A 27,486-nucleotide genomic window follows, 5' to 3' on the forward strand; every position below is an offset into this window, starting at 1 on the left:
GAAGCAGTAAGAGAATATGTCTACTTATAGCAGGTAGTGACCGCAGATCCGGATCATGAGAGGGAAATAACTAGAAGAATAAGAATGGGGTGGAGCGCATGTGGCAGGTTCTCTCAGATCATGAATGGCAGTTTACCGTTTACCAATATCACTCAAGAGAAAAGTCTACAGCAGCTGTATCTTACCGGTGCTCACCTATGGGGCAGAAACGTGGAGGCTAACAAAGAGGGTTCAGCTTAAGTTAAGGACAATGCAGCGAGCTATGGAAAGAAAAATGATAGGTGTAACGTTAAGAGATCGGAAGAGGGCGGAGTGGGTGTGGGATCAACCTCGGTTTAGTGACATCCTAGTCGAAATCAAGAAGAATAAATGGGCTTGGGCAGGGTTTGTAATGCGAAGGCACGATAACCGCTGGTCCTTAAGGGTAACGGAGTGGATTCCAAGAGAAAGCAAACGTAGCAGGGGACGACAGAAAGTTAGGTGGGCGGATGAGATTAATAAGTTTGCGGGGTTACAGTGGCCGCAACTGGCGAAGGACAGGGTTAATTGGAGAGACATGGGAAAGGCCTTTGCCCTGCAGTGGGTGTAGTCAGGCTGATGATGATTGAAAAACTGTCATACGAGTCGCAGAAATGATGACTCTTTCTTGGAAAAACTGGCAGCCCTAACTACACTTGCGGGAACCTATATAAGATGCAGAGCCAGCAGGTTTCAAAAGTTCCTTGCACTTGCACTAAATATGAACTCGAAATACTGACATCTTCAGTCCCTTATTAACCTTATTAACCTTATTAAATCCTTATTAACGCGCGATAGTGTACTAGTCCAAATGCAGTGACTCCCTTACTTGAAGTGCGAGTTTGTAGACTTCAAAAAGATCAATTTTTTTTTTCATTTGAAATCTCTTTTAACTTACATGCTCTCATTGTACTTCTAAGGCACAAGTTGTATATGGGTGCTTTTATTATCCACTGTTTCTTTGCATTCTGAACGGGGGTATCTGCCTTTGTCGTGCCATTACTGTTTTTTTTTTTTTTCCTAGCAACCTGTAGCATCACGAGTACTGTAACTTTTTTTGTGCTTAGATAAAGTGACTTGACGTGACCCTGGCAGTAAATAGGTTCACTAGCATAGAAAGAGTCGTTAAAAAACGTATGAACTGAAGGCGATTGTTGTAATATTATGTTCGTTATCCGCAGTGTCCAGTATTTCTTTTCTGTGTAAAAATGCAGTTAGCCGCGCTCAGCATTCTGTAACAAATATGACCTGGCTTTTTGCGTGCCTTAGCTTTGTTCTCAAGTAAGAACTGAGTTGTTATTTCTCTTCAGGCGAAATACCAGCATACTGGAACAAGGTGAACGCAAGGAAACCCCTCAAAATAAACATCAACAGTTATTCCGAACGTCTCGCTGCTTGAGCTGGGCTGAAGTTAGCACAGGGATAGAAGAGGTAATGTGCATTTCTTTCCTGTTTCTTAAAATCGCGATCTACACTGTGTGAGCCTGTGTCGCTTGCAGAATCTGTCATAAAGCAATAACTTCGGAACTATTAATAATATTTCACAAAAAACAGGAAGACACTTCTACAGAATATCTGAAGCCGTTTTGTGCTCACAAATGTCTCAGCCTGCTCGTCCTTCTTGTTCAAGAAATAAAAAAAAAGACAACAGGCATGCAAACGATGGGTTTCTCACTTACCGTGAGCCGGTTAGGCATCACTGTGTATCTATCGAGTGGTGGCAAGCTATAACGCCGAGCTCAAAAGTCGCAACCTGATATCTCTCGATGTATATACACTTACGGCGCATCAACATCATCACATCAGATGATGTGATGACATCATCAACAACATGACATCAGAGCCCGTCTTTGGTTGAGCCTATCCTGAATCATGCGCGAACGAACTGCCACTGTCCCTTATCAGCTCGGCCTCATTGACCAGAAAAAGTATTCCGTCGCTGCGCTTACTCGATCGGCATGCTCCTTCGGGGAGGGAGTCATCATTATCATTCTCGTGTGCTGTAGGCGTAATCAGGGCGGCGGAGTCCGCTCCGTGTAGTACAAGCGCGCCTTGCAGTTTCTATGCATCTAGAGGCCCAAAAGAAGCAGCTCGGGGCGAATGCTTAAACGCGGCTCGTAAACTTCGTCAGAGGAGATGGTGGCGGCGGTTTTCTTCTATCCTGGGCGAGGAAACTGAGCGCTCCGCCGATCGTATCACTGCAGCCGAAAAAAGGAAATCTCTCCTTCGTACCGCCGCTGCGGATCTCCCTCATTTTCAGGGCGTTCGCGCGGTCCGCATAAAATACAACAACAACAAAAAAAAAAACTCGTTTTTTTTTTATGCCCGATTGTCTGTTGGTTTCTCGCATTATATATAGCTGGCGGCTGGCCGCCTTCCTTGCTTTGGCAAGTTCATTTGCGCGAGGCGGGGTTTTTGGCGTGGCAGTGTCGAGATATCTGGAACCACCTCCCCTTGTTTCTGTGTGTATGGGTGTGTCTGTGCTGTTTATACACGCTTACAGGCGCACAAGAACTGTATTTGGCGGTGTTCACGTGTTTTCTCTACCTCGTGCACGCCGCTCTGATTTTCTCTGGATCGACTTATCTGGGGAGTGTATCTTTGGACATCGTTCAATCGCATAAACGCTCCGCCCCTGCTCCAACAACGTACAAATGAGTTCGCTGTTTGGAACCGGCCGACGCTGCTGTCAACGGCAGAGGAACACCCTGGTGGAAGAATTCGTAAGGAGTGTATTCATACACGCAGTTGCTGAAGATGTCGTTTACCTTGTGCTGTACTATATATTTTTTTCTTTCGACGTGGTGTCACATCTCACCCCACAGCGTGTACAGCTTGCCCTAAAAAAGCTGCGTAGTTTTGCATAACCGACCCGCCGCGGTGGCGCAGCTGTTAAGGCGCTGCAATTTGGTACCGCACGAGCGTAGTCACGTGATATTTTTTCATATTACGCGGGCTTTCTTTAGATGCCGGAAAAAAGGACCCCGTAGGAGATACGATGCTACAATAAACTGGATCGGTTGTTTATACAGACCTGCTCTACAACCTAACGTAACGGTCCTGGCACTAAAATGAATATTTGAAAATTTGCACAATTCGTCTTAGTTAATCCACTAATTAAGCGCAATGAAAAATATTCTGAGGGGCGCCACATGATGGCGAGCAATGTATCGTTGGTTTCAGCAGGCTGCGGTTTACCGCTTTTTTTAATCCCTTGCTTCAAGTCATAGAGTTTCTTATATTACCTAGATGGAAAGCTGGCGGCGCGGCACTTCAGCCACCCTGGACGCTCAAAGCATCATGGGACGGTGAGGTAGTTTTTGCGGGACAGTCGTATTTTTTCGGGAACACGGACTGGCTCTACTGAGATGTTTCATTCCGAAAACGCTGTTCGTGTGTGCGCAGACGACTTTCGCGCGAATGCAGAGTGTAAAAACCATAGTAGTGAAACCGCAACGACACACAACGCCAATAAAAGGTTTCACTTTTCCAAAATGTTATTAAAAAACCTCTTAAAGTATCTAAGCAACAACATTTTTTAAACATATTTACTTTGAAAAATTCGCCTGTTAATTACGAAATATTAGTTTTTGTAGCGTTCCTTACTTGGCCAATAGGAGAGCTAGCCATCTCTTATTTTGGGCAAACTTCGCATTTAGATGCTTCTCTGCTCGTTTGTTACAATTTACAGACAGTATATTGAATGTTAGGACATTCTTAGTTATCGAAGAGCTTTATTTTTCCGTTATTTTCTGGTCAAAAGTTGTAGTTCTGCAGTCGGTAGCTCACCGCCCCATGATGCTTTGAACGCCCATGGTGGCTGAAGTGGTTTTGAAGAGGGCTCCATGCAAACTCCCATAGACGGGTTGCCAGCTTTCCCTCTAGGTAATAGTAAGAAACTCTATGCTTCCAGTTACGTAAAACACCCTGTATAGTAGCTTCCGCCGACACTTTGGCGACTAGCGCCTCCCGCTGTCACCTCGCACTGCTCCAGCGCCACGTTGGGCGGCTTTAAGTGGCTGGGTTTAGCTGTGCATGCAATGTGTGAAAATGTAGTAATACCACCACAATAGAGACATATGTCTGCGTGTAATGCTGGGTGAATGCGTTGTGTAAGTGGTGGAGATTGGGGAAAGTGAGATTTTGGATGCGTCCTTGGGTTGTAGGAGTCCGCCGCGGAAAGTCGCTTATGTGGCGGGGAGGCCTCTAGGCGGGTTGAAGACTGTGTTGAGAGACGGTAGAGTCAGTGTGCCCCGCTCGGTGGGTATAATTTCGAGCTGGAGCATCGGCTTAAAAATTGCCATGAAGACCTGCATGGTACCCAGGTGATGACATAATCTTGTTGGAGATGACCGCGCATTGCGCCCCCAATACATGTTCACTCGTATGGGCTCTACAGGCGGCTTGGGAGTCTGTAAAAATGTGGGAGCCGGGGTGTCAGGTGTCGCTCATTTTGATGGTGATGGCTGTAACAATGGCTGTAACAACGGTACCGCGAAGGACGTTCCAAGTTGGGGGTGTTGTTAACAGCAGCTGTCGGAATTTCGGAATGCCGTATCCTGCCGTAAGGGGGAATGCCATAGGGAGAATGCCGTAGGCAAGAATGCTGCAGGGAACAATGCCGTAGGGGGGAATACCGTAGGGGGGAATGCCGTAGGGGTGAATGCCGTACGGAGGAATGCCATACGGAGGAATGCCGTAGGGAGGAATGCCGTATGGGGGAATGCATAGGGAGGAATACCGTAGGGAGGAATGCCGTAGGGGGAAAGCGTAGGGGGGAATGCCGTAGGGGTGAATCCCGTAGGGATGAAAGCCGTAGGGGGGAAAGTGGACGCTTTCCCCCTCCTCACGGGTGAGCAACCAGACGGTCCGCTCGAGAGCGGTGCGCTACCCTCTTCCCTAGTGTTCCTGTATACGCTCCCGCAGGAACACTATCACGAAACAAATAGAAGGTTGCTAAGCGAACACAACAAATGAATAATCTAAACGCTGCTCTAATGACGACAACACGCAGGTTGTGTTCGTTTGTCATAAACATTCTTTATTGTTCTGCCATTTTCAAAAATATAATATATAGAGAAAAATGAGAATGACAAAAAGTTCCTCTCGGTCGAAAAATTTGAACAATAATTCGGTGAGAACGTCGTCGTTGCGCCGCTTCTCATCGCACACTTCCTAACGATGAACAAGTATTTGCATCACACACTAAGCCGCTCAAAAGCATTCAACGAGAAGCATAATAAGGCACAGAAACATTCGCAGGCACAATCACGAGACTTGACGTGCCAATTTATGCACTTCGCAAACAAATGCAAAAGAAACTAGACACGACAAGCACGTTTGTGTAAGCACACCGGTATAGATTTCTTGCTAGGCTGGTCGTCCAGCATTTTGTTTATTGCTTCCGGCCCGGTCTTCAACTGAGGTTTTGGACATTGTCACAGAAACATACACACGCACTGGATCAATCCCAAACATACACACTCACTGGATCAATCCCGTACAAACAACCAAGCACAGTGGCACATATCTGCGATCAGCGTCTATTGGGTGCACATTTGTAATCATGACAATAAAAATCAAACCAACAGTCGGCTTGTACATCAGCAATGCGCACTATATCTTTAACTGTTGTAAATATACCTCGGTTTAAGCTCTTTTGATGGGTAAACAGCGTCTGTGTAACTTGCGTACGACATTCGTTCTACTTTGCCAGCTTCAAGAAAAAACTAAAGTGCATTTTCAAGTACAATACACGGAAACTGCTCATTGATGATCTTCTAAATGAACACTTGTCAGCTTGTATCGAGTGTTTGTGCAAAATTATAAACTTCATTCTTGTCCCGCCTAGACACGTTTATTCACCACGTGACCAAGAGAGAGTTGTCATTATTTTAGGTGGTCCAAGCCTTGATGAATCACGCGAGTTTCTGCTACGAGTGATGATTTCCAGATAATTTTGCCCGCCATGTAAGAAATTTAGAAATATGGTAACCCACCTGACAGAAGTGTACAGAACGTAGTTCGTCTGGGCCTGTAAATTACCCGCGAACATTTAAAAAAAAAACAGAAGAATGCGCATAATACTCTTCCCTCCTTTCGTAGTCCTGCACACCAGGCCATGAATACCTCAGTAGATGTCTTAGCTCATATGCGATATATTCTTGCGAATTCTTCTTAATATGCTTTTTTAAAGCGCTCAAGTTAAAATAGAAAGGAATAGTTTTGTTATGACTCATCGATACGAGGGTTGGTGCGACCAAGTGAATGTGCTTATTAAAACTTGTTTTCTTCGCTTTCTTCTGCTGTGCATCGAAATTCTCAAAGGCTTCACTGAGATGAACAAATAGTCATGCCGTTACTTTATGCTTACAATAGAAGTCTCTTCTATAAGCTCTCTAAGCACACAATCTCATACGTTCCACATTACATTCATTCTTATAATACAAAACATGAATACATAGAAAGTGTGGGAAAGCCTTCCGCATTTGCCAGAAAACAGAGCGTAAGAACGAAGGTAGAGCAAAATAACATACTCTTATTTTTGTCTCAAAGAGATATATGTTCATTGCAATCCACGACCAGCGTGGTTCTCCGAAATACGCTGCTTCTGACCGAACGCGTACGAAGGGGATATCTTTACGAAGCACTCTGTGCAGTTCTTTCACCGGTAATAAGATAAATCTATAAGGCTGGAATGCATGTTCAACTGCTTCATCGAAAGCACATCTAATGATCATATCTAAGCCGCCCATATGCGATGTGTGCATTGCTTCAGCAATGCTGGGACTGACGTCAGCAGTGTAACTGGTGCTGGCGAGCACAAGAAATAAAATCTGATATGCGTGCACTATTTCAGCAGTGAATCTCGAGCAAGTAGTTCGATGTGCTTCTATTAAAACGCATTGCGTAAGGTGACGCGACTCTTACTCTCTCCTCTAACAGCGTGATTTCAGAAGTTCTTTCTGATCCGTGTGCTACAATCGGAGCTGGCAAGTTTTGGACGACCGATGTAGGAGACAAAACGGAAAGTAGAAAGAAAGCCGAAGAGAAAGGAAAATAAGTTGAAGTAAATCAGAAAGAAATACCATGTGGCACACCTTGCATGTATTCACCTATCTTCCTCAGCATTAATTTGTGAACAGAATCACTAAGCCTTGCGAAAACCTGCTTGCAAAGAGTGAGGTGACTTGTTGACTTACTCCTTACTGTGCGGTGTCAAAGTTCGTGAAAGCGGAAAGCATGTCACCCTCCTGTTAAAAACCGCACTACACAGCAATCGCCGGATGAGAAATTTGATGAGTGAGAGATAGGTTCCGCTCACTTGAGCGTCAACAGTGTTCATTTTGGTAATGTTTTGAAGAATTGAGAGTCTATTTCTTTATTTTTGGCGAGCGTGCACAACATGCATCAATGCTGACGCTTTCACGCTCCGTACATATGCGCTCGATACTTTTGCATGGTGTAAAAAATGTTTTCGGACGGACTAGATTGCATGTAAACCGTTGAGCATCGCGCACAACTCGTGTGCAGATTGTCATGGCACAGGTTGGTGTTTCTGCTTATGGCACGGCTGAAGAATCCACTCTGCACGTGAACATGTGTAGGTGATGATGCGCCGCACTCGAAGAATGTTGCAGCAGTAACCATATGGGCGTCAAAACATTGGAGCACAGTATTGGGCACACAGAGCAAGCGCTGGATAGTTAGTTACCTGCCGCATCAAAGGAAAAAGCTCACATTCCTGACAGAATTTCTAAGGCACTACAGCATGGCACGACGGTTGGGCACTCAAAGAAAAAAATATAGTTTGTGTTACTTCGACAACGTTTGCCTCATTACTGCCTACAAAGCACTCACTTAGTAACATTCTGTCCTTTTCGTTGGGATAACTGCTCCGGCCACAAACTGTCGTCAGGAGAACCGGCTCCAGGAACAGTAGGTAGGTCGAGCAGAAGCAATGTCCTTTCACAGGTGCCGTCGTCTGGAAAGCGAGTTCATAGACGATGTTTGCAGCAGGAACAAGACACAAACGTTCTTGCAGCAAGTCTAAATGTTCTGAATGCGCACAAAAACACTGTTGGAGAAAGGCGTCTATCTACCGTGATGCTGCTTTTCTGCGAATCTAGGACAAGCGACTCCACTCTTGAGTTCAAGCTCTTCGTAGCTGAAAGAGTGACGACGCCATGGCTTGAACAAAGTGCCAATGTCTGCGAGAAGCTCTGCGGCCTCTGGATACGTTGCACCCAACTTCACGGCGTCGGAGCGTCGCTGAGCTGGAGACTTTCGCCGTCAGACTCGAGGATCATGCCGACCAGATCCGGCGGCATCAGGAGAGCGTCGTCCCCGAAATCTAAGCTCGACTCCAGAGAATCGATGCTCTGAACCGAGTCGACCTCGGACACACTCTCTTCTGTCTCGTTGGCTTCCCTCAGGACCTGCGTCAGTGCAGCGATGTAGTTGACCGCGAGCCTCAGCGTGGTGATCTTGGTCAGCTTGCTGTTGTCACCGTTCTTCTCGTCCTGGATGCAGCTCTCCGGTAGCGCAGGAACAGCGGCCCGCAGTTCTTCGAAGGCCCTGTTGATCTCCTGCATGCGGCATCTCTCCCGGGCGTTGGCAGTCTTCCTCCGGTACTTGGACAGGGGCGGGGGCTTCTGCTTGGGCTTGGGCTCCTTCTTGCGACTCTGCTGCTGCCTCCGCCGCTGCTCGGTCTCGATGCGTGCCTGGACCGACCGCGGCCTCAGGTTGTAGTCTGGGTTGAGTCGGCACGATCGCTGCGGACGTCCCGTGGACAGGGTCACCGGCGATGGCGTCGTTGCAGGGCTCGCCGAGACGGCGCCGACCAGGTCCCCGGCAGCAACTGTCTGTGCTGCCGTCTGGAATGGCAATATGCCGGCAGCTGCTGGCGTCGGCTGGTGTGGTGCCGCATGGACAGCACCATCTGTGGCGTTGAACGCCGGATAATCGATCGGTGAGGAGAAGTTGAGTTCCGACGGGAAGTTCAGCTCGAGAAAGGACTCGAGCGCTACGCTGTCCACGTCCATGACACCGGTTGGGTTTTGAGAGTCGCTGTTTAGGCCCGTCTGGGGTTCGCGGCGTCAACCTGTGAAAATGGAAGAAGCAAGAAGTAAAGGAAGACTTGTTAGTGAAAGTCAGCCAGGCTGAACACTCGGTACATTACGGATACATCAGCGAAATACTAGGTTTGAATTTTGCGCAAAAATTTCAATAAACTTCTGTATCATCTTGTACCCTGTCCCTGTACCCTCATCTATCCCCTCTATCCTTTGCATGAAGATTTTGACGATGGTAGAAACGAAAAAACGCGGTGGATGGTGGTGAACATTGGTGCTCCTGGAATGAAAGGGCTGAACCGGTAGACCAAACAAGCTCAGCATTTTTTTTTTCGAATTCTGCTTTTCGTTTAAGCATAGCACTTCCTTCACTGACCACAGCATCGAACTCTGGCACCATGCCCAGCTTTCTCGGGCAAACATTTTGAAAACTGAAAAATTGTAAGACACTGTTATGAAAATATTCACGGCAATTGTCCATTCTTTTGATATGTCACAAAATCTTTCTGTTATAGCGCTTCCATCGATCGCATCGAACAGTTAACACTGCTATAGAAAACCAATGGGGAATGCTTTTGACGATAGTAAAAGCGTGAATAGAAAAATAGCAAAAAAATACAAGATTGCCGTCGGGTGATCTCGGAATATATTGATTGTTATAGTAAAATCTTGCATTATATGAAAAAAAAAATGCGTTCATAAACGGTTTCCCGTTCAAAAATGCTTCTGTCCAGAATGTGGGGTATGAGCTGAACGGGACACTCAGTATTAAAAACCGCAGCTTTTACCATTCCAGAGCACTCCACACTAAGCCTTCGCGGTTGCCAATCAACAAGCTGGCGCGCTTTAATATTTTCATGGTCTAATGGGCTTCACTGCTTGAGCCATCCTGGAGCTCCTATACTCTGTTTCATACATAGCAGGCAACCCTGCCAAAGCTAGTGCGCCTGTTCGCCAGGCTAATTCCGCACGCAAAAAGTGGTTCGCCATACAACCAAAGCGAACACAAACATATTTCGTTGTGACAAATCTCAAGTTCCGTGACTGGCCCCTCCTGGACTTCGTTTCACCTCTTGCCACACTTCCGTTCTGCGACTCGTCGAGATTTCGAAAAGCAAAAAGTATACGTGGCGGTATGATACGCAGTTGGTAGAGCGAATCGCTCCTACTCAATCCGCCGCCAAAAAGTAGTTCACACTCCGTGAAAATTATGGCCAGAGAGCCCGAACGCTGAGCGCCTCACGGCTTCGACCGTGATTTTCAATGCTACCACATCGTTTTATACCACTCTTTGTATTCATCCAAACAATGACCGGTGTTTCGAGCAGTACGAATTATGAGTGGCGGAGTAATATGGTTTCGCGGACGCACTACTTCAGCAACCTCGGCAGCATTGCCTGCTATGTATGAAACGGAGTATAGAAGGGCAAAATCTCGAGCCATGATGCTACAGCACCTTTTTTCGAAACTGTTGCCTCATGATGATAGCAGAGAACTCCACGAAGCTATTATGTTTTGCCGCAGCCAAACAAGTTTCGGGAGTCCTGTTTTCGTGTCAGGTCCCAATGGGTATAGTGTCCTTCGCCGAAACTCATACAAGCGTACACGCCTTTCAGAGAGAGAGGGTGGTGCGACGGCGTCTCGACCGCGGAGAGAGATAGTGAGGCCACGGCCCACGTGTCGGGACGGCGAGACCGTGGGGGTGACCCCGGCGGCGCAAGACCTGTCGCCAGGGCGCCTTTCGCGTCCCACGCCGTCCGCCGCGCTGGCGCCTCGGACGCAACCGGTGGCGCCCCTCGTCTTAATGTATCGCTCGTTCTTTCTCTCTAAATGCGAGAGCCCGATTCGCTGTCCGTGAAAGACCACACGTATGCTCGTCTCGGGCAAACGCGAATCTTTTCGAAGCCACGATCCTCCAGTCAGCTGACCGCGAGAGGTAACCAGACCGGGGCAGGAGATTATTCCGCGCCATCCTTCTATCTGCAATGGACCAGCAGGAGTTTGGAACAACGAATCACAAGCGGCGAGTTTGGCTGATAGCGGAAAGCCGTTAATTAGGAAGCTCCAGACGAGAAAAAGAAAGCACCGGCACTATCGAAGACGTACAGAGAGCAAAACGCATGTCTAGAACAGCCGAACTCTGTGTTCCGCAGCTCCCAAATCCGCTGCCACCAGGAAGAAAAAAATGGCGATGAAATCCTACGAGTTTAACTCAGCATGCTAACATCCAGACCATTTTTAACCGAATTTTATCGCTAGATATCGCGTTTTCAGCCCGAAATACGCGCAGAACGTGTTATAGGCAAGCGTATTGCCCTCTGTACTCAGCGCTCGAAAGCAAGCCGATTTGCTCAACTGCTCTCGAAACGAGGGTTATTAGCTGCGCACTAACGCCCCCATGAACGCAGACTTACAGCTAGGAAGAGGAGGTACGCAGCTATATCAAAGTCGTCCGTACTGACGAAAATCCCACCTGGAGCAAGAATAAAATTTCTTCAACTGTATATATTTTAGAATTCAGTGTAGAGTTTTCTTTGTAGCCATGTTTGAGAAATTTTTCCCTTGGTCTACGCAGTGCCGGGCAGAGGAATCCATCTACACGCGGATGACTGCGACAAACCGAGACTGTACACGGCCGGCGTAAGATCCGTTCGCTCTGCCTTGTCGCGAATGGACGAGCGTTGTAAACGCCCCTGAAACGTAGGACGGACTTCATTATCCTTTTCGCTGTCGCGCCCACGTCACGCCGTCTGCTAATTTATATGCAGCCTGCAGTGTGCCCTCCCAGATTTCCTATTCTCGACGTCGGTTCGTGTAGGCGCCCTCGCCGTACGTCTCTACGACAAAAAAAAAAAAAATCAGTTTGACTTTTCTTGCTCCGAATTCCCTCTACTATACTTTTTTTTCTAGCTTACTTATCCTCAGGTTTCTTGGGGCTTCTAATTTCTTTCCCATTTCGATGTTTGATGGCGCCACCGTCGAGTTTTCTTGGCTCTTTCTCTGTTGTAAGCTCCACCTTTATTCGCCTGTATTGCAGTCGTCGGCTGCATTGGCAGAACGCATAATTTCCTGCGTGCCATTAAAAAGATAGGGCGGTGATGCAGTATTGAAGCTTGTTGCTTTCTAGCTTTACACAATTCGTATCATGTCGTCACAAAAGCCATAGAAGAAGATCGGTCAGTGTCTCATTCTAGTTAATATTAATAACTCCTGCATCACACTGCGTCAAAACACTGCGAATAAAAACAGCTGTGAGTTGCAATGACATATGTCCTGGGCTGCACCAGGCCACGTATTACCCCCCCCCCCCCCCTTCCATTTTCTGTTTTCAGATCAGTGTGTGACTCGTCAAACTGCTACAATCGTAGTTTGATAAGTCACACACTGATCTGAGTAGCGAAAGTGGAGGGGGAGTTTATACGTGGCCTGGCTACGGCCGACCTCGCGTGTTACTCAGCGCAGGCGATAGGGAAGCGCTGCGTAAATGGACGGATTGCAACGAAATTTCAGAGGCGTCAGGGATTATGGGAACAAAGAATAACTGCACAAAAAAGCACGGGACAAGAGAAAGAGAATCCTTAGCTGATTCAAGGGGGCAGCATCTGCTTAAGCATTGCAACATTTGCAAGCATGATGACAAAGATTGTAATCCGTTTTTCGACACGACTACGGTTATCGGACACTCGAGAGGTAAAAAAGAACGGGAAATTATTGAAGCCTAGTAAATCGCGAGATTATGGCCTGACAAATCTGTTAGCGATGCTTCCGTACACCTGTACCGCGAGGAATTGGAGTTTCTTGATTTCAAGAGATGAGTGTGGCTTTTGTCTTTGTGGTTGGTGCGCATGCACTTTGCTGTTGAAGGAAAGAGGATTTGGTGGAATAAATCAGTTGTTAGTCTGCGTTTGTCCCGTATGGTTCTTCTTCTCTCTTGTCGCGTCCTTTTTTGCGCAGTTATTCTTTGTTCTCATAATGTCGTACCAACTAGCCCCTCACCGCACACATCTAGGCGTCAGGGATGTAGTGATACTAATATGGCTTCAGCGGCATAAGAAATGCGCTCCATCGGTCCGAGTTGGAAGCAAATGCAGAAGCGTGTTCTTTTGGATTCATCAACTTGACGACACAGGAATGTTTGAAAACGGAATAAAAGGCGGTAAACTGTAAACAGGAAACAAAATAATTACGTTTCTCCGTCGGCTACCCAAGCCCGCACCCTGTCAATGCCTTCCATGCCTGCAGACAAGCGTATACATAATAGATACTGCTCAGCGAGTCAGAAATCGGCCCTGGCGCTTACCGTGAAGCCATCGACAGCTGTGCATACGATTCTGATCATGTACGCGCTTCTGAGAGACGCAAGCCTTGTACGTCTTCTCCTTTTCGCAATACCATCTTCATTTCCGGAGTCTCCCTGACGAACCCCTCTATGATGAATTCGTACAAAAGCGCACAGTGACTTCACGGAATGTCTCCCCCGCAATATAGGAAGCAAGCTTAGGCCTCCTATTTCTTGCCTGCATGATTCGGTAAATACCCGTGTACAGCAGCTGTCGATAGATCACCAGTGACGGGATTCGTAATCGTATACAGCGGCAGGGGTTCGACAGCGGGCATTGGTATAACCTTGTATGGATATTTGTGGCGCGCTTGTACAGAAGCATTAGCGCCGCTCTGTCGACGCAAACGACGTCGGTGTGGTTGTGCGTGAATTACCATACACGCGCGTCGGCACTCTATCGAACACGCAGGGTTCAAACGAGGTGCCGCCTCGTCACAAGTGGCCGCGCAGGATAAACCGTTCTCAAAGGTGGGTGCGACTCCTGATTGCATCGAGATTAAAAAGCAAAAAGAACAGCAACTATACAGCGGCTCATCTCACGGTGTCGCGCTGATCGGCAACGGTAGTCCGCGCGTCGTTCAACGTGACACATGTGTTGGTCACGCCTTTACGCCTCGCGGCGCTCCCGCCACAGGGGAGAAGGAAAGGCGAGCCTTGAGGTGAAGCGCAATTTCATGGATATCGTTTACGCTGCCTGTCAAGTTGTAACTGGCCATGACTTTTGTTTAGCGGTTTTTCTTTTTTAACACGATGTTTTGCACGCCCATAGCGATTCGTCGAACGTCATATGGCAACACTCGCGGAAGCCAACGCTAGACAGCTTCCAACTTTAGCCCCCCTTTCGTTCGTTTTTCTTGATTTCCTTTTATGCTGCCTTTCCTCTCTCCCTCACTTTTCTTCTCCTCTCATTTTTGTCTTTATTCGCCAATTTCTAGCGACATTCTTTCAATTGTCCTTGTCCTCTGCTTCTTTCGTCTCTTTCATTCTTTCGTGTCGTTCTTGATTTTTTGCGTGTAATTGCACCTGCCACCAATGCTGCGGTTGTAGTTTCCGCTCTTCCGCCTTTTCCGTCGGCTCCCGTTCGTGTAGTGCACAAGATGAAGCCGAAGCAGAGAGCCACGCAGCTCGATCGCAGACCCTAACAGAGTGTGACCAATTACGCGAAGGACGTTGCGCATATATGCGTGGCGAACCGTGCTGCACCCCATCGATCGACGGACGGACGGAACGAAGCGATGGCGTGGATATATATCCCATGTTTGTCTTTTATTTTTCGTGACCACGTTGGACCGCCCGCGGAGCCACGGGTTTTTGGCTTTCTGTTTCCTTCCTTTCTGACTTTCTTTCCATTGAGGGTCTGGTCGGAGCGATTGGCAGGCAAGGCTTTTTGCATCGAATAATCATTTCCTCAGCACTGCGTCAATACCTGCGTGCTTACATCTTTTGTTCTTTTTTAATACCTCGCTGTTCCCTGCCTCCTCCTAAGTTTTCTCTTTATCAGAGTGGATGTTGTGAAGTGCTGTTGCAAGCGTGACGAAAGAGTGACCTGATCTACCTAATTTCTCCCTCTCACAAGTCTTCATGAATGTGAGGGGGCTCGGTTATTTGAGAGCCATGTGTCTTACGTTCGACCCTTACAAAAAAAGTTTCAGACAGTCTATAGAGTGTCTATAGATTTCTGTCTGTAAAGTCTGTACACTGTCTGTAGACAAATCTTAGAGAACAGTCTATAGCCTATACAAATGTCATAGACAGTCTATAGACAAGCTATAGATTTATGGCCATACACTTTTAGTTGATTTTTGTTTATAGACAGTCCATAGACTATGAATAGACAAAAGCAATATTTATAGGAAGTCATCAGAGTCAATAAGAAGTCTATAGACTGTCTATAGACCATTTTTATAAGGGGAGCGAGCAGACTATTAGGTTGACGGCACATTTTTTTTCACGACCAAAGGTAATAAGCATGCCTTCATTAGAGAAGGCACACAGCCAAGAGCTTCCAACAGAGAGCATCGACACACGTAACTACACAGCAGCCAACACTGCACCAATATGAGGCTCAGGTGCAGCAGTTGATTTCGTAAAGTCGTGCGTGGCGTTTCTTAATCACATTTCCGAGACTCGCCGTTATGACCGTGTTTCGAAGTGTCACGCCCTGATTGGGCCAAACTGGCAGGCTTCAGGGGTGTTACTCAGCGCGGCGCAAAGCACGAATGAAGAGGACAAAATATTCAGGGCGCCACCAACAGCTTACTGCCCAAGTCAAAGGCGGAACCACCATTTGTTAATAAATCTGTTAGTCTCCAGAAATCGGCCGCTTCTCATAGCAGGTGGTGGGATCATAGATCTGTGGTCCACGCGCAAGCCTGATGAAGTTTTTACCATTTAACAGGAAAAACTTGTTTTTTTCGTGCACTAACACTACAGCCGCACTCGCCGATGTTTGTCCTGTCCCTTTGCAACATTAAAGTAGTAGTAGTGGCTTCATTTGCATTTAATATGGAAGGTAAAAGAATTTTTGCTACCCCGGCATCTGCTATCGCGGCTGGAAGCACCTGAGCTGGGGCAGCGGAAATAAAGGATAGCATGCAGTGTGTAGAAGTTAAAAGAAAGAGGGGAGGGGATAGTAGAAAGGACAGGGGGAGGAGTACACTGACAATAAATCTATTTACATATATACATGATAAATATCAGTATATACAGGTCGCACGCGCGTGAAGGTCTGGTAGAGCACAGTACAAACACACGCGCACGACACAAAGCACAGAAACAGCTGGAGTGGGGGCGCCCAGCTGTTCATCGTCCAAGGTAGCACACGCGGATAGTTCGGTCACTGCACGTAACTACCTGGCGGAAACCTTGAAGGGTTGTGTTGCTCTTCAAGATAGCGCAAGGGCAAACTAGGTCACGTGACCTTGTGGCGTCATCACAACCTGCCCACCGGACTGTGAGCAAACTGCCTACTGTTCAAGTGACAAATTGCAGATTGAGGCATAAAAATGAATAAGAAAATAAGCCTCTCCCGCACCACTACTGTATCGCCGGTATAAGCCCAATGGTAATATAAAAGATTCGGCCCCTGGGCAGTTGAGATTTTGCCACCCGAAAGTGGAAAGAAACCAGTGCGGGAATCTCTACTAAAGCGACCCACCGACGGAGGAGTGGGCCCGGGGAGACTCGCCTAATCTACCCTAGGAAGCAGAGGTACTCCATCTCAGGAGCCGAGCACACTAACCACTGAGCCACCGCAGCGGGTTGTGTGTCGCCTTCATCCTCAGGATTTTGAGTCGAACCGGTCCGCGTAAAACCGCAGCTATTTAAGGCAGAAAGCTGGGCTAGTTGGTGTTTAGATTGAGAAGGCATAGTAGTAGCGCCAACTAACAGGGACGAGCCTGTGTTGTCACCTTCTATCCTGTCGTCCCCGTTTTTTAGCGCTACTACTATGCCGTTTCAAAATAGCAGCGTCTGTCGTGGTCACGATGCGAACCGCTGAGCGGAGAGCTTTAATGCGCGAGCATTAAAAACCCGCTGTAGCCAGCCAGTGTTTTGCGTGAATGAAAAACCCGCTGTAGCCAGAAAGCCGTTGCAGGCACGAGCGGCAAGAATGCGGCGCACGAATGACGTCATCACCCATCCACGATATGTCACTGCCGCCCAGGCAAGAGAGGGAAACGCTCCTCCTAGCAAGGCGCCTTCCGCGATGGATGGGAAGAGGTTTGGGGGCGTCCCTCCTCCTCCCTGGGGCCGCTAGAATGCCCTCTCACTCCTATAGCGGCGTTTACACGAACCCGACGGCGGCGGGTCGAGTCAAGGGATCGAGTTGAGCAAGGTCAGCCCAACTCAATCGACTGCGTGTTTACACGAACGCGATTTTAGCGAGTCCAGACCGTTCCAACTCCAGCGACACCAAGCGACAAACAGCGCAAGCGGGAGAGGGCAGTGGCAGCCTCCAAGATGTCGGCGCGGTACCGCTGTCTCGGAGGCGTGACGGCGCAGACGAAAAACAGGTTCGAATTTGTCCTTTTCCCCTCCCGCTAACCCGACACTTCGACGCCATGCCTTTAAAAATGCGCGTCAAGCGAGTTAACCTACCCCCTGCAGGCGTGTTAACTCGACTCGCTCTGCCGCTTACTTTACTCGACCCGACAGCGTTTACATGAACCCTACAACTGGTTTTTTTTACCCGACGAGCAAACTCGACTCGACTCTATCGAGTTCATGTAAACAGGCCTTATGAGAAAGCAGACCGAGATGAGTGGCTTTAAGCTCAAGATGGGAGCGGCTGACCCCCTCTTAAGCCTCCTTAAGACCCCCCCCCCCCCCCCCGCTCCACTGCATGCGCTGGGCAAGATGCCTCTGTCGCGACTGGTTTGGCGTGGTCATCACAAGGCAGGGGTAGATCGAGAAAGGCGAGAAGTAACGTACGCATTGACCTACTACTCCGATAACAAAGCCAGGCTACTGTCGATCAACTGGGACCCGCAGACTTCGTACCCGGAGCCCGTGGACGACGACCAGGAATAAGATGCAACGTAGTTCAGGCACCCGTCGGATAACAACTACGACACCGACCCTGAGTACGACGTGGAATCCGCCTACGAACCCGAAGAGGAAGGGTCCCGTCAGCGCAATGATGCCGCTCGGAAAAGTACTGTCATCGGATTGCGAAATGGTGTCATGGTTCTGAAAAGTGGTGTCATCGAGAACAAAACACTCAATGCAATGTTGGTGAAGCAGTAGTTTAATGAGAATTCCGGTAATAAAACCCAGCTGTCGTCCCGCGTTGCCGCGACCTCAGAAGCCGCAACATTACAGTCATAAACATATAACGCAGCGCATTAAACTCAGCGACACACTCAGCGAAAAGTAATGCTCTCGCATTTACACATTACACGAATTGATTAGATGACCAACAATTCCTTTCTTTACTTCGTGCTTCTGGACGAGCAAACTGTTATATAGTTAAAGGTGCAACCCTTCTATTAAAGAACCCCAGGTGGTTGAAATTTCACTACGACGTCCCTCATAGCCTGAGTTGCTTTGGGACGTTAAACTCCAATAAACCAAACCAAACCTTCTAACTTGTGAACTCTCTATCTGACGGTGCAGTGAAGCACGAATCCATCACTGCGACGTAAGATTTGGGACTTTAGTACTATCGAGCAGTGGCGCGGACAGAGAGGTTCGTAACTTGCCCTGCAGTACTTATGGTGACAGGCTTACGTCTCGTCATTGGTACATCTCGTCATTGTTTCCCATTTCTTTTTTTCTCTCTTTACCCCTTATCAGTATGCAGGGACCTGTGTACAGAAGGGAACAACGCAGTCCGGTGATTGGTTAACACCCCTTGTTACCTTTATGCGGATGGTCTCCTGCTCTTCCTCCCTCATTCTGCCCCCCCCCTCCCTCCTCCTCCTCTTCCCCCGCCCTTCCCCCTAGTTTAAGCCTCGGAGGGTGACTGCAGCGTGTGCGAAGCATCCGGGGCCACTTATTAGCACGGTATGAAGAAGACGCACCCATCTTTTACGGCCTTCTTTCGGTCTCGCATTATTTCACCTCGCTTTTCCTTTTCCTTGCAAACACCTCCAGGGAACAGAAATGCTGGCACCGGTTTCAACTTTGGGTGCCCGCGTGACGCAAAAGTGCTCAAACATTCCCGTGACTCTTGGCGCGATCCATCCGCTACAACCAAGAGGACAGAAGCGCCTTTTACGCGCCCCGTGTAACTCGCTCGGTTTTTACGCCCGACGAATGGTCGGCGCTCGTCACGTGAAACTGCCTCCATGCGCGTTTACTGCTCAGCGCTCTGTTTGCGTTCCTGTACCTTCAGTGTGGCTACCGTAATGGTTCGTGTGTTTTGCGAGGAATCAAAAAGGGAAAAGCCGGAAAGGAGAGGCCGCCTTTTCTCCGTCAATTCCTGCGGCCGTGAGCGAAGAAAAAACCTAAGGAAAACCTTAAGCACGGCGCCAGAGTGGCGAAATGCCTGAGCAAACGCGCGGAAGAGGCCGCTTAGTCGAAGGGAAGCAGATGGATGGCCGGTTTATCGCCGTGGCCCGCGTGCCTGTGAGTTTTGTTGTACTCCGGGCCACTGTGTCGGCCTTTTCTTCGTGGCGCGTTCGGTATGATAGGCACATCGACATTTGTCCTTGGTACTTTAACGCCAAAATAATCTACACTCAGTAACAGAATCTTAAAATATTTGAGCGACATGTCAACTATTATAGTAGTAGTAGTAGTAAAAGACCTTTATTCGACCATAACTTATAGGCCGAGCATGTCGACCGTCTGGGCGACCAGAAGTCGCTGTTCTTTCCCTTCAGCGCCAAGCCAGTCGAGCCAGGTGGTGATGGATAGAGAGGGTGGGGGGAAGGAACCCGACTGCTGAGCAGCCGGGCAATAGAAGAGGCAATGGGCCAGGTCCGCATAGACACAGGGGCAGTTGGGGCAGGAAGGGTCCGACCGATAGCGATAGAGGAAGAGGCGGGACGGGGTGATAACTGCATTCATCTGAATGTGCCGAAGAAGGCGAGACTCCGGCACCGTGAGTGATAGATGAGGGGGAGGGTAAAGGCGTTTGCCGAGGCAGAGCTCAAGGTAGACCTAACTAACTATTATATATTTTTCGAAGGCACTTTAAAGCGTAACGTACTATCAGCAACGAATGAAACGCGAACAAGAAAACTGACGTGGCAACATAAAAACGCCAATGTATTAGCTCCTGTATTGGAAATACAAACGCGGTTGAATAACACTTTTAAAGAAGAGTCTTAGTGCCTTCGAAATTAAAATAGCAGGAGCTAGCATTCAGCTTCCCCTGGCTACTAGCTGTTTATTTTGCAGTGCGGTGTTCGGTTGTATTGTTCACGTTTCATTTCTTGCTGATAGTACAGACATTAATATTAATGAGCACCTATATTTTGGACCTTGAACTACACCTTTGTCTTCTGCTTTGTTTTATCAAAAAACAAGGATGTGCGCTCGTCCGGAACAATGTTCAGGTGCAAGAAGCGTATGATGGACGCAACATGCGATCAAATCAGAAAACGAGACACAAAACTACTCGGTAGAGCATGTTAATTTGGGTTGCGGCATCCAGCCTGCATTTACTCGCATCCGAAACAGCAGTCATGCAGGAAAAGGTTTAGCGATTGCACTCCCTTGACTGGTGCAAAAGTCTTCGGGCATTCAATGCACCCCCCAAGCTGTAAACTTCTGTAGCCCGAGGAAAAGCTTCTTCTTAGCCTTTAGTTCATGGCTCCTATAAAAGGAAAACTATTTTCTGCGCACCTGTTGTTGACCAGGAGTTGATTGGCTGTACCCCCTCTCTCATTCCCCGTGTTCTTTTTCTGTGATTCTGACTATATAAGGCACTTTCACACAAATAAACTCAGTTGATAGTTTGCGCTCTGTCTGTTTCCTTGGCTTTTTCCTGTGACTGTCTTTTTAGCGCAACTTGGTTCCTTCAAAGCAGTGCACCAACTTGCCCAAGAAGTTCTTCTAAAATAGAAGAGTACTGTGGGGCTACACTACGCAACACAAAACCAGACCGTGTGGCCCTAACAATACTGGCCAAGACTGTACTTCCGCAGAAATCACCCCCTTGCCACCGCGGCACAAACCTTGCTTTCGCACATTCGGTGTTTAATTAGCCACCGCCTTAGCCGCGAACGCTCTAAGCACACACTGGCACCACGACGGACGCTCATCAGCCGCATATATATATATATATATATATATATATATATATATATATATATATATATATATATATATATATATATATATATATATAGCAAACAAAGGAAGGGGAATGAGGGGCTTGTTATAAATATGAGAGAAGGCAACAGCCACAGATACCAAGAGGCACAGGGGATTTTCTTAATTTATTCATTTATTTCGTGCTGTTGTTCTATTTAGATTATTACTGAATATAGTATCGCTTAAACCTAATTGATTAGAAAAGCAGAAGAAAACACAACCACATGCCGCCGGTGGGATCCGAACCCACGACCTCCGAATTACGCGTCCGGTGCTCTACCGCTGAGCTACGGCGACGGCTGTCTCATCGTCTGCTTTCGGGGGTATTTATGTTTACAAATAACCTAACCTTGAGAGTGTTCATCAGCGCCACCCACGTTCTTAAGCGGCGGACGCAGCACGTCCTGAGTTACCGCTGATATATAAATATATATATATATATATATATATATATATATATATATATATATATATATATATGCGTGACTTTTCACTCAAGTTTATTTGGATGGAGCATAATTGCGTAGAAGGACAGAAAGCTGAGAAAGTTGGTTGCGATTCATAGTATATACATATATATATATATATATATATATATATATATATATATATATATATATATATATATATGCATGCGCGGAGCCACTATATATATATATATATATATGTGCATGCGCGGTGCGTGGCTCTCCTGCAGCGGCTGATGAGCGTCCGTCGTGGTGCCAGTGTGTGTTTAGAGCGTATATATGTATATATACGTACGTTTGATTTAGCTCCCGCGTGGAACAGCGTCGAGTCACCTCTATTCCCGCTTCGCTGTATACATTCGTCGCACCAGCGGGCTGAGCATGTGTGTTCCGGTTGGTCCAAACGACCTCTCTGGTTTTTACGGCTTTTGCGCAAGGGCGACGGAATAGCTTCCTGTTGGATCGCTGACGAATTAGGTGTACGAGTTGTCGGCGCGCACGTACGCGTTTGAATGCGGAAAAGGTAGTGCACAGAAAAGAAATAAAAACAAGGAAGGGCTCTTATTCGGCGCGCACTTACTTCGCAAAGCGTGTGATACGCTGCAGCGCGTGACTTTTCACTCAAGTTTGTTTGGATGAAGCCTAATTGCCCAGAAAGCTAGGAAAGTTGGTTGCGATTAATAGTATAACAGCGCGGAATACACCTCGAGGTGCTTGCAGCGCATGCGACTTCCAAAAGTTGTTTCGAACGGTGCTTCTCATATAGGGTCACACCATCTGCCTTCTGTTTCTTTTTTTCTTTTTCTTTTTGTGTGGAAAGGAGGCAAGGAAAAACGAACAAACAACCTCATATTTTACGCAGTTCACTTCTTTCTGACTCGACTAGCGGCGATGATTATCAGTTCGATTGAATATACTCCGTTTTGCACCTATTAACCGCGATTCTTTTCGGACACCATAAATATCGGAAACATTCTTTACAGAGAATATGCGCTGCTAGAGCTTACTTACAAATATACTCAGTATCTTACGAGGCATAAAGTGCTCGGAATAGGTATTCTGACAGTGTGCGCTTTGCGATTCATCGTGGTACTCGTTTGCACAAAAATACTTCTACAGCTAGAGAAATAACGTAACAAGAAGGCAGGATGCAGAGTCTCATTTACTGACTGCGCGGAAAACCTTTGGTGGAAACGGACGACTGCCGGGAATCCCTGTATGTTTTCTGATTAGGTGGTCTAGCATGCTGCTTCGTCTCATCATTGTACGTTCATTGCATGCATATGTGAAACAATGGTGTTGAGTTAGCCACGGCCTTAGCAATTGTGCTCAAGGTGTTGTGGTATCAGCGAGCGATAAGTGTTAATACCTCTCTTAAAGAATCAGAACGCGAGGCGCCTACGTTTTGTATACGTAATGCGAGGAAGTTATTTATTCTGCTATGGTTATGGTGTTTAGTTGAGGAGTTAGCATGTGTGTAAGGGTAGAGGAAGAAAAGATATTCTCACTCCTAAAGATACTAACTTTTACTTTCTTCGCAAACTCAAAGCATTGTTTCTTACTGTGCACCTAAAATTCGATGCCACAACAATAAACAAGCTTTGGGAGGGTTTGCTTGGAACTTAAATCGAAATGCCAATGTACTTTTATAAAATATTTCACAGAAAAAATGAATAGCAGATGCATGTACATGTATATCGTACAGTCGGTATCAAACGAAACGCGGTAGTGCTAGCGCATGTCATTTGGTGGTTTTTGCGCCCTTGAGAGCTCTGAATGGTCCTGGATATGCTGAAAAATGAACGACTACTCTTAAATCTTTTATTTGATAGTTTCCATCGAGTGACCCCGCCGCGGTGGCTCAGTGGTTACGGTGCTCTGCTTCTGGCCCGAAAGACGCGGATTCGATCCCGGCCGCGGCGGCTGAATTTCGATGGAGGCGAAATTCTAGGGGCCCGTGTACTGTGCGATGTCAGTGCACGTTAAAGAACCCCAGGTGGTCGAAATTTCCTGAGTTCTTCACTACGGCGTCCCTCATAGCCTGAGTCGCTTTGGGACGTTAAACCTCATTAAACCAAACCAAACCAAACCAAACCAGTTGCTATCGAGTGAAAGCGCCCGTTGTTATTCTCAAAGAGTAGCAACATGCACTTAAGCCAGGACAGTGTCGCCTTTTATTCGTCGACGACTATGCCTCAGGCAACACAATTAGGTACTCTAAGGCACTAAGCAAGCCTTGAAATCGGGGGAAGTTGGCATCACCCTGGTACAACAAAAAATTGCAGTTCACATTTCATTTGCGCTGTGTAGGTCTCCGCAGTGGTTTCCGCAACTCCCATAACTACAGCGGGACGAACCGGACGCAGAAGAAAAGAACACGCAGGGTCACAACACATCGCATGTCCCGTTCGTCGCGTTGTATTCGTGGATTGCAGTGAGCCAATAAGCTTACCGCGTCGTTCTGCAAAGTGAGCATATTGAATTGAATTGAATTTATTTCTCAAGAACAACTGGAATGATTTCCAGGCAAAAAGCTGCTTTCGCAGCTTGACTGGGCCCGGAAAACCGTTAGATAGCAGTTGCTTCGACATATAAGGTGATGGAAATAAACATAAGAAAGATACAACAAAAAGAGAACAAAAGTACACACTTTAGAATACAAACAATGAAATACGCTTACAATGAAATATACAAGCATTAAAGCAGAATATACACATCAAGTTGCATGAAATGATCAAAATTTTAGAGAAATGCACAAAATTGTCTCTAGATCATAGTGCACCTAGAGAATCGGAAGTAATGAATGCAAAAAAAAAAATACATCACATATCAACAAAATACCGTCGCAATTGTTTGAATCTGAAATTTGTGGTATGTACATATTTGTTGATTATATGCAGAGTACATGAGTGCGAAAGCAATCTACTCTACAACACCTACCAAGAAAAAAAGAATAGCCCGACTGGGAGTCGAACCCGCGGCGACACGATCACCTTCCCAGCAGGTCGCGCCTCATGTTAAACTGCAGGTGGTGTGCATTGCACATCGGCGTATTCCATCTGCGGCGCGAAAGATCAGATCAGCTTAACATTGATCAGAGCTTAACCTGAGTAATATAGTCGCCAGACGTGCCGCTGACCCATCAAAGCAAAACTGTGAGCCAACCACGCTAAACAGATGTTTTCACTGGGTTTTAATTCCGTTAAGACCTCACCAATTTTTATGAGACGACTCATTCGTGATTCAGTGGCACGCCAGCGACACGGGCCACTTGTGTAATGGAGCAGGGGTTACTCGAAAGGGCCCGTTCGACATCATTCTTTACCACCCTCTCCCTCGAACGAGAATGGCTCTCGATACAATTGCCACCCTGCTGTACCGCACCGCAACCCCCTCGTGTATCCGCGCTTCGGGCGCGTGCTCCGAAAGTCAAAGGCACCGAGGCAAACCGGTTTTTGAACACACTCTGCTCAGTTTGCGAGCCGTCGTGTGGACACCTTCCGACCCGTATCCGCAGAGCTGATGAGTCATCGCATAAGTTACTGCACCGAGCAGCGAAACCTTTATTCTAATAAGAAAACAATAGCCATAAAATAATATTTCCAGATAAATCTACACATCCCGGCTGCACATATAAGGGCTTCGGTTCCGGCTTGTTTGTCCCATTTTGCTCGTATTTGGTTTAGAGTGCATATCATGGCCTATGAGCCAGTCTGTATTTAGGAAGACTGAAGAACGATTTTTTTCGACCACGCTTATTTTTTTCCACCGGCCCCGCAATCTCAATGCTTGCGAATGTTTGGATGTCATTCGGCTGCCGTGGAGGGATTGCGCACCCGAAATCTCGTCCCCGGTATTGAGCCTGTGGTTGGCATTCAGCAGTGCAATGCCCTTAGGACAGAATTTAAAGGAATCTCCAGAGGTAGACTAGGTTTAAATAAGGCTGCAATCGAATCCACCAAAGTTATACAAAGGTAAGCTACACAGCTTTACAGAAACTTCGCAATTGACGAAAAATTCGTCCTGGCTCGGGGATCGAACCTGGCACCACCGCATTTCGCTCTATCGGCTGTGCTAGCCAGGGCAGCGAGAGGATTTGCCTTCGACTACGAAGTTTTTATGAAAGCTGCGTAGCTTTCCTTCCTAGCCGCGTGGATCTTCTAGGGTGGATGCCAATGAGTTATTCCGCCTTGATTTCGATCCTACGCTCCTGCTGTCGCCTGCGTATGTACTTACGTGTATGTAAGTACATGACGGAAAATAAAACATTTACTTCTAATACGTTCAACACACAGATGCCACTTTGAAATGCATGAAGCAGAAGTGGAAAGGGTGTGCACGAAAGATGGTGATAACCAGACTGCTGTATTTCATTGTTCGCCTTTTTCTTTTGGTTTGAGATTTTGCCAGCATACGTAGGCGACTATGTAGGAGACGTGAAGCAGTTGAACGATACCTAGGAAGCGTTCCGTCGTTGGCAGTTATTTACAAATTGCCAATGACAAAAAGCTCTCGACTCATCATTAAACTGCTTCAGGTGACTTCATAAGAGAGAAAAGTATGGACAGCAGGTATTAGGAAATAGCTCTTGAAAATTACGATATCAGTAATATATAAAACGCAAAACAGATCGGCACATATGTAACGCCGTTTGGTTTCTGAATCGGCTCGCGCAAGCAGTGAGTGACTTGCTGAGAACACTGCATGTAGTTTCTTTGCAATGGGTAAGGGGGCTACTGGTCGCTGCACTAGAACACTATATGCAATCGCATCAGCACATCACGCCTCGCAGCACATCACGCACATCACTAAAACACACTCTGGCGCTGTGCATCACACATCGTCACCTTCGTCAGCTAATACTACTATCGAACTACGTAATATCGTCGCCAGACGTGCCAACGACCCAGCAAACAAAACCATAAAGCCAACCAGACTAAACACATGCATTCGCACGTCTACTCGGTTGAACTACGTCAAAAGCCGAACAGTTTTTCTTTCTTTCTTTCTTTCTTTCTTTCTTTCTTTCTTTCTTTCTTTCTTTCTTTCTTTCTTTCTTTCTTTCTTTCTTTCTTTCTTTCTTTCTTTCTTTCTTTCTTTCTTCCTTTCATTCTTTCTTTCTTTCTCTCTTTCTTTCTTTCTCTCTTTCTTTCTTACTTTCTTTCATTCTTTCTTTCTTTCCTTCTCTCATTCTTTCTGTCTTGCTTTCTTTCTTCCCTTCTTTCTTCCTTTCTTTCTTTCTTTCTTTCCTTCTTTCTTTCTTTCATTTCATTTCATTTTCTCACAAGAGACAAAAATGGAGCAGGAGCTAAAGGCTCATAGAGCCTGACAGGCTTATAGCCTGTTTGCTAAACTATCAGGATCCAATGCGCTGTCTGCTGAAAATATCTAAAAGAAAATTTACTCAACAATACATTCGCTGTAGACCAGAAGAAGCCGTCGACGATGACAAGACTCGCCCCCAGCAATATAGCGCGACTATATGTGCTGTTATGGCTTAAGTGTCCGGAGCGTATGCGAGGTCGTTATCTTGAGCCTTGTTATCTTTACCTGTACCTTCGTTTGCTTAAAGGAAGCCTTGTACTTGCGGAACAACAACGACTAAAAGAAAAAGCTCTCGTGGTCGCCCCGCCGCGGCTCCACCCAGTCTGATGCACCGCTTACGGAGACGAGTGTGCACACGTCCCACTTCCATAGCTGTTCGTTTCCAGTACGTAATTTATTTTCCCCTCCTTGCTTCGGACCAGTGTCGTCTGCGTCGTTCGCCGAAACGTCGGTGCCATTTACGACCTGGCTCTGACGGCGCCCCAGCCATCAGAGG

The 27,486-nt window shown here is 47.0% G+C and overlaps 1 protein-coding gene across 1 annotated transcript in view; it reads right to left on the bottom strand.

Moving 5' to 3' along the window:
* Positions 1 to 5,044: 5,044 nt before the first annotated feature.
* LOC149332836 (uncharacterized) overlaps positions 5,045 to 27,486 on the bottom strand; it is a 37,928-nt gene continuing 15,486 nt past the window's right edge. The window contains exon 2 of the mRNA XM_089558422.1: positions 5,045 to 9,121. Coding sequence (XP_089414548.1) covers positions 8,271 to 9,062 — 792 coding nt within the window. The 5' untranslated portion in view covers positions 9,063 to 9,121 and the 3' untranslated portion in view covers positions 5,045 to 8,270. The remainder of the gene's footprint in view (positions 9,122 to 27,486) is intronic.

This window comes from Amblyomma mixtum, chromosome 8 (assembly GCF_055824585.1).
Source record: "Amblyomma mixtum isolate Tamu chromosome 8, ASM5582458v1, whole genome shotgun sequence".
Classification (NCBI taxonomy): Eukaryota; Metazoa; Arthropoda; class Arachnida; order Ixodida; family Ixodidae; genus Amblyomma; species Amblyomma mixtum.